The sequence below is a fragment of the Drosophila obscura genome, unplaced genomic scaffold (genome assembly GCF_018151105.1).
Source record: "Drosophila obscura isolate BZ-5 IFL unplaced genomic scaffold, ASM1815110v1 contig_1, whole genome shotgun sequence".
Lineage (NCBI taxonomy): Eukaryota > Metazoa > Arthropoda > Insecta > Diptera > Drosophilidae > Drosophila > Drosophila obscura.
This window is the reverse complement of record NW_024542679.1, coordinates 7,351,259-7,364,520: the sequence shown is the minus strand read 5'-3', so window position 1 is coordinate 7,364,520 and position 13,262 is coordinate 7,351,259. Positions and strand designations below refer to the sequence as shown.

Below are 13,262 nucleotides of genomic sequence, written 5' to 3'. Positions count from 1 at the left end.
GATTAGTCATCAGAAGCAGACGTCAGCACATGTCTACATAGTGGAGGGGGGGAATGGGGTTTCGGTCTAATATAGATTTCTATTTTTGTGGCCCACTGTTCCTCTGTGCGCATGCCTGGTCGACTCGCCGTTACATAAGCTTATATAACGGCGCAATAGGTGAGAGCGGGATGGCTAGCAGGCACTTGGAAAGCATTCAAATGCGCTCTGGTTCTCTCTCAGTCGATCGCCCAACCGCCCCACCCGCCCCTTACGTTCCAGCCAACGACGTCAGCCGACCACGTGATGCGTTTTCGCCGGCTGCAGCAGCGTCACCAGGCAGAGAGAGTATGGCTGGAGAGAGCAGCGCTGTCGATCTTGCCCGCTCTCTTGTTTTGATTTCCAATTTACAACTGTGTCTTCGATTCTTTGGCTATGCTCCGGCTCTCTCGCCCCCGCAACGACAGTTAGGATTATTCAGTGAGAGCGCCATGTTGGGGTTAGAGCGTAAATTAACACGAGCCAGCGGCAGTGTCGTCGGCGAGGGAAGGGAGAACATTATGGATTTATCAATTCGAGGTGAGTGCCGTTGCTCTCTCCCACTCCCACTCCCCCACACTCCCCTCTCAGAACCTCTGACCACATGCTCATCTCATTCAGACTGTGCCCACAAAAAGGACAGCAAAAAGAACAAGTGAAACAGAAAGAAAGAAACACGTGCAATTCCCCCCTATAGTGTGTTCGTGTGTGTGTGGGAGTCTGATTTTGTTTACTCTACCTCTCTCACTCACACTCGTATTCCGTTTGCCTCTCTCGATTACATTTTGCGAGAGAAGAGATTGTGCGGTGAGCGCGGTTTTGTGTGTGCTTGTGTGTGTGTAATTTTGCGCGGGTTAAACAATCGGCACCGTCCCTCCAAACCCCCCCCCACTAGATTTCGAGGCAACATGTGACAAATTATTTGATTTTGCTTTTCTGATTGTTGAAAATTGGTTTTTTTTTATTGTATTCCCCCGTTTGTTTGTTATTCGTTGGTGGCGGAGGGTGGCTCTGGCAAATAGCGGTTAATATAGTACATACATATGCAAAATTGGTGAAAGAGAGGCAGTTTTTTTTTGATTCGATATAGTTACAGTGGAATGGCACTTGGTACAGTGGAATGATGTCTTGTACTTTTACTATCTTACTCCTTTTATTTATGGATGTTTCTGCTTAATTTTTCAAAAAAGTGTTCCTAACAGAGTGCCCACTGTACAATGCAATAAATAATTCATAATTTGCACAACTGTCGCTGTCACTAATTAGCTCCCTCCAGATGCCGCCTAATTGATATGTGTATGTATGTATTGTGTAGCCGCAGCCCTCCCAAAAAACCCTATCCACCCTCTGCAAAACATTTCCCGTAAGATAAGCCCGAATTTACCCAATCCGATCACCTGCGATCGATATGCATGGAGCAGTAGTGGGGCCAGAGAGTACACCCAAAGCTGACCCCATTGGATCGACGGTCGGCTTTTATGGCCTTTGATATCAGACTAATCAAATGGCGGGGAGGAAATTCGATAAAACCTGTGAGGCTCCTTGGGTTGCCATGACGGACTGCTGTCCACATTTGTGAAATAGAAAACCAGAATATAAACGACGACGCCGCCGCCTTCTATAATCAATTGCACTGTCATCATAGTCGCTGTCGCTGTCGCCGTTGGAGGCGTTATCAGGAGTAGAGCAGGCAGCAGCGACAGCTACAGCGAGGTTACCAGGCGACTATAAATATTTACCCTCATGATGATGATATAGTTGCGCATAAAAAACTGAGCTGTGGCTGAGAATGTTGGATGAAGGGAAGACGACGAATTTAATTATAAACTTTTACGACAAACACACACAGAAATTACCCGTACCATTCATCATTCACGTTTAGAAAATACATATGTCGGATCTTTTAAGCCCCACCACTATAATGAAAAGCCCCCCATTTAAATCCACACTGTAACAGCATTTTCTAGCAACTTTTTAAAGCTTCACAAAAGCTCAGAGAGCGCTTCTCGCTTGCTCGCGATCTGATCACATGGTCTGCTCGGGGGCTGGATCCGATCGTTCCATTCACTTTTGAACTGATAAGATCGCGACGCACGCTTCGCGGCATGGAAAATTTGTGGAGAATGCAACAAAAAATGATCTGTGGTAGCATTATCATCTTTGAGTAGCATTAATCTATTCCGTAATTCGGGTCATTCGAACACGCGACTCCCCTTCAAGCCTTGGCACGCGCCTTGTCCGGGGCCGTTTTGGAACACTTCTGAGCGGTTCTCTGAGTCAGGCGTGTTTTTTTTTTTTTTCGGGTCTTCGGGCGGTCAGTTATGTATGGACTTGGACTCTCAGTGGCGTGATGATTTCGAATGTTTTAAGATTGGCGAGGCGTGGGTACAGTAGTCCCCCCTTAATGCTAATGGGAGTTCCAGCTGGATTAGATAAATGATTGCTCATGAAAACATGCTTATGGGGGGGATTTATTCCATATGGAGAGGGGGTTTCCATTGCTCGTCAGTGAAGGGGTTTCAATAACCCCAGCTTGACCGCAGAGTTATTGAAAATTTGCAGTGAAATCACAACTGAATCACGGGATATATGCATACGATAAGCTAAAAATAATCATAAAATTCAGCAAAAATTCACAGAAATGGAGAGACCTACGCCTCTCCAGTCCAGTCCCCCCCTTATGCTAATGGTGCTCAAGTGCGTTTTGGAACATTTCTGAGCGGTTCTGCGAGTCAGGCGCTTTTTTTTTTCTGTTGAAGGGGTTTCAATAATCTCCGCAGAATTATGGAAAATTTGCAGTGAAATCACAACCGAATCACGGGCTGTACATTCAACTACGATAAGCTAAAAATAATCATTAAACTCAGAACAAATCCACAGAAGTCCTCTTCAGGATACAGTTGTGTTTCATTCCCCCCCCTCTCCATTCACCATGCCTTTCCATCATCTTCTGGTATTACGTCAATCTGCAATAACAGTATAAACATAAATCTAAACCAAACTGCAGCGCCATCAAGTGCCATCTCTCTTGCACTTGCAGCAGCCAACCATTCAAATTGCGATGCGAAATGGGTTTTTATGGGGCTGTGCGGAAAAGGGGGCTTGAAATGAAATGGGAGTGAAAGCTGGGGGGAGGGGACGGCAAAGCGACGCGACGTGTATTATGTCATACACATGTATTGTGGTCTGCGGCGCAATCTGAGATTGTGAGTGTGTGTGTTTGTGTCTGACGGTGTTTAATTAGTGCTACGTTACAACAGAGAGTGGGGTAGATCGAGAGAGCCGAGCCGAGCCGAGCTTTATCGTGGCCGATATCAATCTACACGTGTTGAACGAAGAGAGAACGACCCCAACCCAACGATCTATTCGATTCGATCGTTCATTGCCACCGCAAAACGAGGCTTCACACGAAGAGGGAGCAGCAGAGAGCTCGGGTTTTGGAGAGAGTCCATAGGTGTATAGGTAACAGAAGGTACTCTGCAGTTGCTCTCTTTGGGCTGCCAAGTTTGCTTGCTCTACCTTCTGTTTATTCTACCTTGAGAGAGGGAGAGAGAGAGAGAGAGACTTATGCGACAGACAGATACAACAGGCGGCGCTTCAATTAAAAGGCGCCATATAAAGCACAGACTACAAAAACGGTACATTTTGCCTACGAATGGATGCCTCTCGAATACAAATTGCAAGCAATCAATTTACAACAATAACGATAAAAGCAGCCACCAGACAGACCGCAAAACTATATGTACATTTATTGGCCAATCATCACAGGGAGAGGAGGGGAGTGGCAGTAGCAACAAAAACTTAATGAAAACGTCCAATAAGCCAGAAAGCTTTTTATTTATGACAGAAATCGTGACGAATGTGCGTGAGAGCCTGTGCGTGTGTGTGTATGAGTGTGTGTGTGTGTGAAGAGTGCACGAAAATAAACAGAATAAACAAAAATTATATTGGCCATAAAATTTCGCACTAAAAATAAAATGCAGAAACCAAAAAAAAATTTTTGCTCAGCAAAATTATTAACAATTGTCAGAGAGGATAGAGGTGTGGGTCAGAGAAGGGTGGTAAAGTGTATGGGGAGAGACTTGCAAAACATAATTTACACATTTCCATATCACGACACGTCGCAGACAAGGCCAAGCTCAGCAAGAGAGGGCAGCAGAATGAGAGCAAGAGCGGCATTAATAACAGGTTCAGCTGCACAGCAGTTAGAGCACAGTGGGACAGAGCAGATCGATTAGCAAGCATAATCAATGTAATTGCCATGCGGGCTAAATACTGAGGGACTGTATAGGGTGCCCTTGCTCGAAATATTATCATCAATTGAAATTGATCTATCAAAACATACAAATTAAATTGGGACCACTGTTCCCTGAAATGATTGAAGCAAGCGCGTTTTGTAATTAATTTTCCAGCACAGACCCACATGTGTTCCACAGCATCCCAGTCCACGGTACAGCAGAGTGAGAGAAAGAGAACACGCCCGGCGCAAGTTTTAATTGAAAACCACGTGGAGGAGCGTTTGGAGGTGAGGTGGAGTTGCGAGCGCCTCTCTCTTTAGGCTGCTTGAGCAGCTCTCTCTCTCCACATCTCTTATCACGGACTCTCTCTCTCTGGTTTTGTTTTGTATGTGTACTTGTTGTTTTTGCGCCAGCATCGTTGAGTATTAACAGATGATGGAAAAAATGTGCCACTTGAGAGCCATTGCCGGGGCAAGGTCTCTTAATTTGGGGGTGAGTAACTCTTGCACTTGAGGGACATATTTCTATCCAGTCTCTCTCGCTCCTTGAAAATATCGCGAGAGCAGTTTCTGGCAATGATTGCCCTGCATTAATATGCCTTGGCCTGCTGCTGCTGCTTCAGCTCCTGCCTGCTCTTGCTCTCCTCTTCTGTCTATTTTTCTATTCTACTTGATGTATTGGCAGGAGCAATGACAATGAAAGGGAAAGGTTGTGTGCGTGTCTCTGCCATGGTCTGCCTGTGTGTGTGTGGGTGAAAGGTGAGCGTCGTGGGAAGATGTGACGTTGACAGTGGAAGGGATTTGTGTATTTTTTTTTGGGGGTAAAAACTCAATGTAAGTGACACTTGTCACAGGAGCAAAGGTCTGGGGTTGGTGGGGCTCTGACATTTTCGGTTTCTCATTTACGCCCCCCAACCAAGAACTGGTCGCACAGATCAATCACCAGACCTAAGCCCATGTCTTACCCCACTCACCGCCCGGCCAAGAATCCCTCTCTAACCCATACCTATCTAATGCTGCGTTAATTGACAGTTGCCTCAGCGCGCGGTGGCGTTGCTGCTGCTGCTGCTGATGCTGCCTGACAGTAAATTGAAAAATTGTTGAGATTTCTCAAAAATAAATGTAAAATATTTTCGACAATTACAAACAACAAAAAGCAATCAACAGAAAGAGATATACATATACATATATGTATGTACATACATGTATGTACATACATGTATGTACATATGTATGTATATCCCCCATCCACATTTCTTTCCATTGCATAGATCTTTATTTATTTGTTCTTTTGGTTTCGGCAAAAATAAATGAAACTTTTACGAAAAATGTTTGTGGTTCAAGGTGAAATGTATTGGGGAGAGTGTATAAATAATTTATGTAGCCATAGTTCTATGGTACCTATACCACACCCCTCTGTCCCCATGAAACACGCGCCAATGTCTGCCAACGTCACACGCAAAATTTAAATTGAATTTACATACATTTCCCCTCCCCCCTGCTGACCACGCGAAGAAGGAGAAGCGTAAGAGGAATGAATAGAAACTACAAAAAATATACCCAATCCTAAGCCGATGCCATATCTCTTACCCACTTGATAAGAAAAGTATAACGAAGGAAGGTGGAAACAAAAACTAATTCAATTAACAGTTTGCCCAATAGAAATGGTAAACGATTGCCCAATCGACTGACCAAGGAAGTGGGGTAAAGTACGATGATAGTGGGGTGTTGTGGGAAATCGTTCAATGAAATTACGTTGGGGATTCGTGGCATCTCTTATGCTTTTTTTTATATAGAAACCGATATGAGCACCTGTATCTTTGTATTTGTGGATGCCCAAGCTCGCGCTTAGGCTGTTAGGCAAATTTTCTTCTCCTATCTCTCGCTTTTGTTTGAGTTGCAAGGTTTAACTGGCTTCTGCGGGGGTGGGGTGGGGGCTGGGCTGAGTGCGTGAGCTTCCACTTAAGGCATTTCCGGCCCTGCACCAGCCCACGCCACCCCATGCCAACCTCACCCCACCCCACACACTGTAATCCCCCTGACACTGACAGTTTATAAATGATCATGCGTGGGCGGTGGCACACTCAGCAGCGGGAGTGGCAGTGGGAGTGGGAGAGGGGGATGGTGTTAGTTGGGGGTGAGTGTAGGGTGGTGTGGTGCATGTTTACTTTTCTTTTGCTGCTGCTGCTGCTGCTGATGCCGTCACGTGCTCGCTCTCTCTCTCCCTCTCTGTCTTTTCGTTTTGGCATTGACGCTTTTCCGAGCTTTTCTTTCGTTTCGCTGCTGCCGCTGCCGCTGCCGCTCCTCCTACTGTTCTACTGCTGCTGTTTGCATTTGTCGTTTTTTTTTTTCGTTGGCTGCAGTTAAAATTATCAATATTGTTGTTGGAGTTAGTTGGAAAAATGTTTGAGTGGAGCAAAATGAAAATTTACTTTCCTTCCGTCTCGTGTGTCTGTCTGTTTGTCTGTCTATTTGTTTGTTGTTTGTGGAGCATTTAAGTCAGTGGGAGGAAAAAGAGGTGGGGGCGGCCGCTGTAAAAAGGAAATAACCCAAAAAACATTTCTGGGATTTCTGTGACACTTTATAAATCGTACGACCAGAAATGGGAGATGAACCAAGGGGAGCATTTCTTTGATGTAGGTTCTTGTGTGGTATGCTGGAAATTCTGCGGCAAAAGGAAATCGAGATTTAGAAGTTTAAGAACTAAAAGTTCTCAAAGTAATATAGTAATCGTTCTTTATTTAATCAATATGCATGTATATAATGCTCTCTAATGTTATCTTAATCGACAACTCTTTACCCTTGATGCTATCATAGAAACACACACACATATACCATTTATTTCCGTATTTATCTAAATTTGCTGCCACCTGCTGATGTTTCTCCTACCTGCAACCCTCCAACCCTCATGCTAACTTGACTAGCAAATGGCGGGGTAAAAACCCAATTCTCATCATAATTAAATTTAATTATCAGACTCTCTGTGTGTGTTTATCCGTGCATCTCTAGAAATCTATTCAAGCGGACAAATTCAAATGTACATATGTACATATGTATCTACGAATCAACAATCATTCCATATTCTATTCCCTATCCCTATCCCTGCCCCTGCCCTGCCCCTCCCCATCCACCCACTCTGTGCATCCCATCTACTCGAAAAATATGCTCACAAAAGGAAAAACTTGAAAGATATATGTACATATATTCTCGTAGTTTGGTGTTATTAATTCATTTGCGTGTTGCTAATGAATTGCCACAACAGTAGTAAAGTGGATATATTGTATTTGGTGTATCTGGGTGTATCCAACTGAGGCATGTTAACTGAAAGATAGTAGTGCTCCACATTGAGATTCGAGATTAAAGATTAAAGATCACATTGCTTTACTTAATAGAGGAAAATGTGTAGAGGCCTCATCTCCTACCCAACCCCAGCTATGATGACCCTCTAGAGTCTAGACTCTAGATAGAGATATAAGTCTAAGTTACTCTCCCTCTAACGCTCCAATTCAACTCCTCCCCAGCCCATCCCCCTCCCCCCACCACCCTCTTTGTTGATGAACAAAGAGCACACGTACTAATTCCGTCATTCATTTGTACGTTAATTTGTACAACTTGTCGTCCGTTGTCGGTTGTCGTCGTCCGTTTTTCGTTTCGTTCGTTTCGTTTCGTATAAATGTGCGAGATTTCAAATAGAGCAAAATGTAGTTCAGTTCAGATCTTTCAAAGATCTCTATGTACGAGTACACACACATACATACATATGTACATATGTATGCACATATTTATATGCAGGCTGATAATGGGTAATCTCCATCTGTGTCTGTGTGTGTGTGAGACAAATTAGAGAAACAAACAGAGGGCGGAGGGGAAGAGCGCTACAAAAACCGCTCTATTAGATGATCCCACAGATCGCCTAAGCACGAACATCGAACATCCCTCACAAGACGGTGTTAATTTCCACTAATTAAACGCATTTCGAATTTCGGCTTACTTCAATCTAAGAATCCTGCTCTTAAAAACTGAAAGCTGCTCGGAGTTGATGGGTTCCCAAGGCTGGATTGGATTGCTGCTGATGGATTTTGATAAGGAATATGATAATGATAATGTTGTTTGGCCGCGCTTCTTTCGGTTTTTCGGGTCTGATGTTTGCCCACTGATATGCGTGCAATGCGTGCTCTGATGGGTAGTCCCTCGCGATAAGGTGTGCGACAATATTTGCCAGCAGCAACAAGTAACAGCAGCAGCAGTACCACAGAGACCTCCGGCTCAAAAAACTGAAAAAAAAAACTGAAAAAAATCCATTCGAAATGCTGCCTGCGACATTTCAGAAAAAGAAATGCCAAAGCAAATAAGTTTTTCGTTTTTGGTGCTGCAGATACACATGGATATATGTATGTACATGTGTACGATATCTATATAGAGATATGTATATACCTATGTATGTATAATATACATATATATGTATATCTGCATATCTGTAGAAAGAGAGGTGTTTGTAGCCAGTTCCTTGACAGTCGTGACATGTCGTTGTGATGGGCGGGCGGGCGGTCAGTCGGCAGGCACAACATTGTTGGAACTACTCGTATTTTTGGTATCTGTCTGCCTTGAAAATTCAGAATACAATTTCAGAATTCCTCTTCAAAATGCGTTCCAACCAAAACACTACACTACACTCCTCCCGCCCTGCCACACTCCCACACAACAACACCCCACATTCTAGCTACATTCTAGCTGTGTCTTGGCCTTAGACTCTGTTGTGCATCTACCGGAAGGGGGTTTAGCGGGGGTCAAACCCATCTGCCAAAGTTGCGTCGCCTCTCGCTCGGCTCATTTATAATTTATTGCGCTTGAACACGTTTCGTTTTGCTCAGAGGGACGACTGAGGATTCTTCTTTGAATGAGAATGAGAATGACGTTTCCGCCATCATATGGCCAGTCGAAAAGTACATCCATCCATCTATCTACCTAATACATCTTTATCTTCAGATACATATACATATACATATGTACATAAATGTAGATATTTCTGTATAGTTTTCAGATATTCTCGCATTGGAAGGCATTGGTATTGCTGCTGCTCTCCTGTCGTCGTTTCCTAGTTCTTCATGTCACATGATGACAGGCGACACTTTTTCGGGGGTGTTCGTTCTGTTTGCTTTCCCAGAAATTGAGTTTTTGGGTACCTTCTACCATATACATATACCGTACACCGTATTCCGTATCTGTATCTGTATGTTCTCTGACATATCTCAGCCCTGAGTCACCATCATCGCCCCATCTCACACCAATGGCCAAAATAGTACGTATCGCAGATTGGTTCGCTCTCTCTGTACGTTCAAATTTGGTTAAAATATTTTCATTTGATTTGCTTTGTAGTTTTAGTTGATCTGAAGGTTGTCTAGTGGTAGCACTTACATACACTTGGTTCACTGGCACTAGGAAAAGGTCAGTGGGAGGGGGGGGATGGGGGGAGATCAGACAATGTCTTGATCAGGGTTAAACCAAAGGCTATTTAAACTCTTTCATCATCGATTTAAGGAGTGATTTTACTTATCAATTGATACCCCCGATTGCTCGATACATTAATCGATTTTATGTTCTACATTTCTACACTAACAACTATTCCATCTATCTTCGAATAAGCGACCTATTCATCGATAATACAAATAATAATACAAATATTCGTATAATGTTACCAAGCTGTGAACTATGCGGTGACTGTACTTAATACCACAGCTCTTCTCTACTAAGTGCCTCTATCTGTATGAATTTTTGAATAAATTTCAATAAAAACTATTAAAAACATATTCGCTAAAGTACATAAATACATACATACATATACATATATGTACATATGTATTTATTATAATTTAATCATTTTTTTTACGCCGGGCATCGATGCTATGGGGCTTTGGAATTGGGGGATTGCTCTTATCAATTGTGTGATTCTTTTCGTGTATTGCCCCTCATTTATAGACGAATTTCAAGGCGTTCTAATTACTGCCACACCTCATGCCACACTCCCCTCCACCCCTTCACCCCGCGCGACCCACGTGAATTGCAACAAAGTTCTCGTTTCTATCGTGATGATGATTCTCTATGCGAGTATCTTCGAATGTTTATTTATACAAATTACAGTGAAGAAAAACGAGCAAAAAAAAAAAAATCCACAAATAAACAAAAATTTCCACACATTAAAAAGGTTTTCATAGAGCTTTGAAAATCACTCACGTGAGCGCTGCTGCGGTCAGCGTTAGCGTCAGCGTCGACGTCGTCACAAATACATATTAGAAATAATATTAGAAAAAAAAAAAAATATCAACCGAAATAGTGAAAAATAAAGAAACGTAGATAAATCCGAGAGGGAAGAAAAGAGAGGCACTGAGTGAGAGCGAGAGAGAGAGAGAGAGATGGAACGTAAAAACATTGAAATGAACGCTAGTTGCCGCAGTGCCAAACACAGGCAAAAGATACAAATACAGATACGGGGGGGATACACTCGCGCAGATACAGATACAACTACAAACGTCAGCGTTTCTGTTCCATTGACGTAATAGCCAAGCCAACAGCAAAAACAAAAAAAAAGAGCAACAACAACAACTTTTGCATGAGTAAAATAAATACAAAAAAAAAAACAAAAAAAAAAGCTAGACCGGCGATCCTCTCCGAGAGAGACTGAGCAGGAGCGTTAGGCGTTTGGTGAGAGAGCAGGGCAATATCAGATTGAACTTTGAGACGCAGTGGAAAATGCCAAAAGATCTATGTGTGTGTGCGTATGCATTAGAAGGCAATTAGAATGCTTAAAGCGGAAAGAGAAAAAGAGTGACTGAGAGAGAGAGAGGCAGAGAGAGAGCTTCACTTAAGCTTAACTCAAAGCTCCCTGGGCCAGATTATCTGCTGTTGTTGCCTTTAGTTAGATGCGCGCGCCATACGACAAAAAGGTTGCCAAAAAATATTGCCCCTCCATAAAGAGAGTGAGAGAGCGAGAGACAGAGAGAGAGCAGCCACATGGTTCTAAGCTGTGTCGCCGTGTATCTCAAACATGAGGAATTGCCGCCGCGGCGTATCCGTGTATCTGTGCATCTGTGAGTCTGCCCTTAGCTCTGTGTTTGCGTTCGCTCTCGCTCTGGCGTTCTGGCGCTCTCTCTCTCTCTCTCTCGCTCTCTGTCTTTGCGGCATCGCCATCGGGCAGCAGTGGCAGCGGCAGCGGCAGCGGCATCGGCGTGTTTCTACACTTTGCAACGAGCGCGTGTGCCAGTCAGAGTTAGTTCAACATTCAGCGCCGTCTAAAGGCAAATTAATTTAAATTACAATACAATCAAAAACATCATAAAAACTTGTTAAAATTCAAAATTAAAGCCCCCGAGAGTGCCGAAAAATTAAATACAATGAAAATTTAATACTCTTCGCTAAAAGGAAAAGCTTGCCCGCTCCAAGAAAGCACGTGTGAGCAGCAGTAAAAGTAAGGAAAATCAAAGTAAAACACAAAGTACAAAAATAAAAAAAAATAAAAGAAAAAGGCAAAAAAAAAAAAAAATTAGCCTGACAACCAAAAAAGCTACAAAACGAACGACACGACACGGCACGGCGCGCGTGTTTCTGCCAGAGTGTGTATCTGTGTGTGTGTGTGTGTGTGTGCGGTTTATCTGTGTGCGTTTCAAAGTGCAAAAAGCAAAGTAAAAAACAAACAGAAACAACAATCAGCTGACTTGTGCGCACTCTCTCTCTCGCTGTCTGTCTGTCTATCTGTCAAAAGTGCATTTCGGTGAAACTGCAACGGAAGCTCCTCTCTCGCTCTCTTTCTCTCCCTCTCTCTCTCACTCTTACTCTCTGTGGCATTTGTGTAGACTTTCGGCGGTGCTCTCTCCGCTTCCGCATCCTCTTCGACCTTTCGAACTTCGAATACGGGGTAGCAGAGGCAGCAGCGGTGGCCTGGCGCTTGTCACATGCGCGCTCAGTCGATAGGAGCAGAGGCAGCAGCGACAACGACAGCAGCACCAGCACCAGCAGCAGCAGCAGCAGCTACACGAACGACACCCACAACGAGCAAGCGACACGAAGCGGTCGAACACTAGTCGAGCGTTCGTTGAGATACAAACATACTTGCACGGGAGAGGCCCACGGATACGCCGCGCGTTCATCAAAAACCGTAACACAACCAACAGAACCGTAAACTGCACAATCCGTTAAGCGTAATTCCCCAAAGGCAATTACACAGTTATTCCAATAATTTTTTGCTAAATATTTAAGCAAAAAATACGAGACTACTACTGCCCGCCCTCTCTCCACCAGCGCGCGTGTGTGTTTGTGTGCGTGCGTCTTGTAACGGTTGTTGTTGTGGTTGTGCGTGCGTATACGTATGCGTGCGTCCGAGTGTTTAAGTGTGTGTGCGAGGAGCTGTCAACATTTTCCATCGATTTTCCCTGTCGTACGGTCGTCGTTCGTAGTTCGTTTCCAACGCTCGGCGCTCTCTCTCACACTCTCTCCCTGTGTCTCTATCTCGCTCTCTCGCACTCGAAGGCTGCCATCCTGCCCGATCAACACCCACGAGACCATACACATACCCCCCACCACCCACCAGCCAAAGCTCTGATTCTAACGGTGACTCTGACTCTGTCTCTGCCTCCATCTTTATCGCACGCCGGGCGACCCAGTGACGAGCGGGTTAGCGCGACTTTAAAGTCTATACAAATGCCATATTAGTGCTTTATAACTGTACAATAAGATATATATCGAATACACATAGACACACACACACACACAGATACATACATACAGCAACACAAGAAATCAAAGAAAGCAGCAGAAGCAGAAGAAGCAGCAGCAGCAGAACTCTACAAAAGAAAAGCAATTGATTTTATTTTTAGTGCCGCCACTAAAAAAATAACAGCAACAACAACACATCATTTAAGCAGCAGCAGCAACAGCAGCAGCGTTAAACGTTTTTCGAAACTGAAAATTGTCAACAAAAAAAAAAAAACAAAACAAAAAATAACCAAGGAAAAAA

The 13,262-nt window shown here is 43.8% G+C and overlaps 1 protein-coding gene across 1 annotated transcript in view; it reads left to right on the top strand.

Annotated features, from left to right (window-relative positions):
* The first annotated feature begins 455 nt into the window (after nt 1–455).
* Nucleotides 456–13,262, top strand: part of LOC111072208 (hepatic leukemia factor) — a 56,568-nt gene continuing 43,761 nt past the window's right edge. The window contains exon 1 of the mRNA XM_022363931.2: nt 456–558. Within this exon, the coding sequence (XP_022219623.2) occupies nt 471–558 (88 nt within the window). The 5' untranslated portion in view covers nt 456–470. The remainder of the gene's footprint in view (nt 559–13,262) is intronic.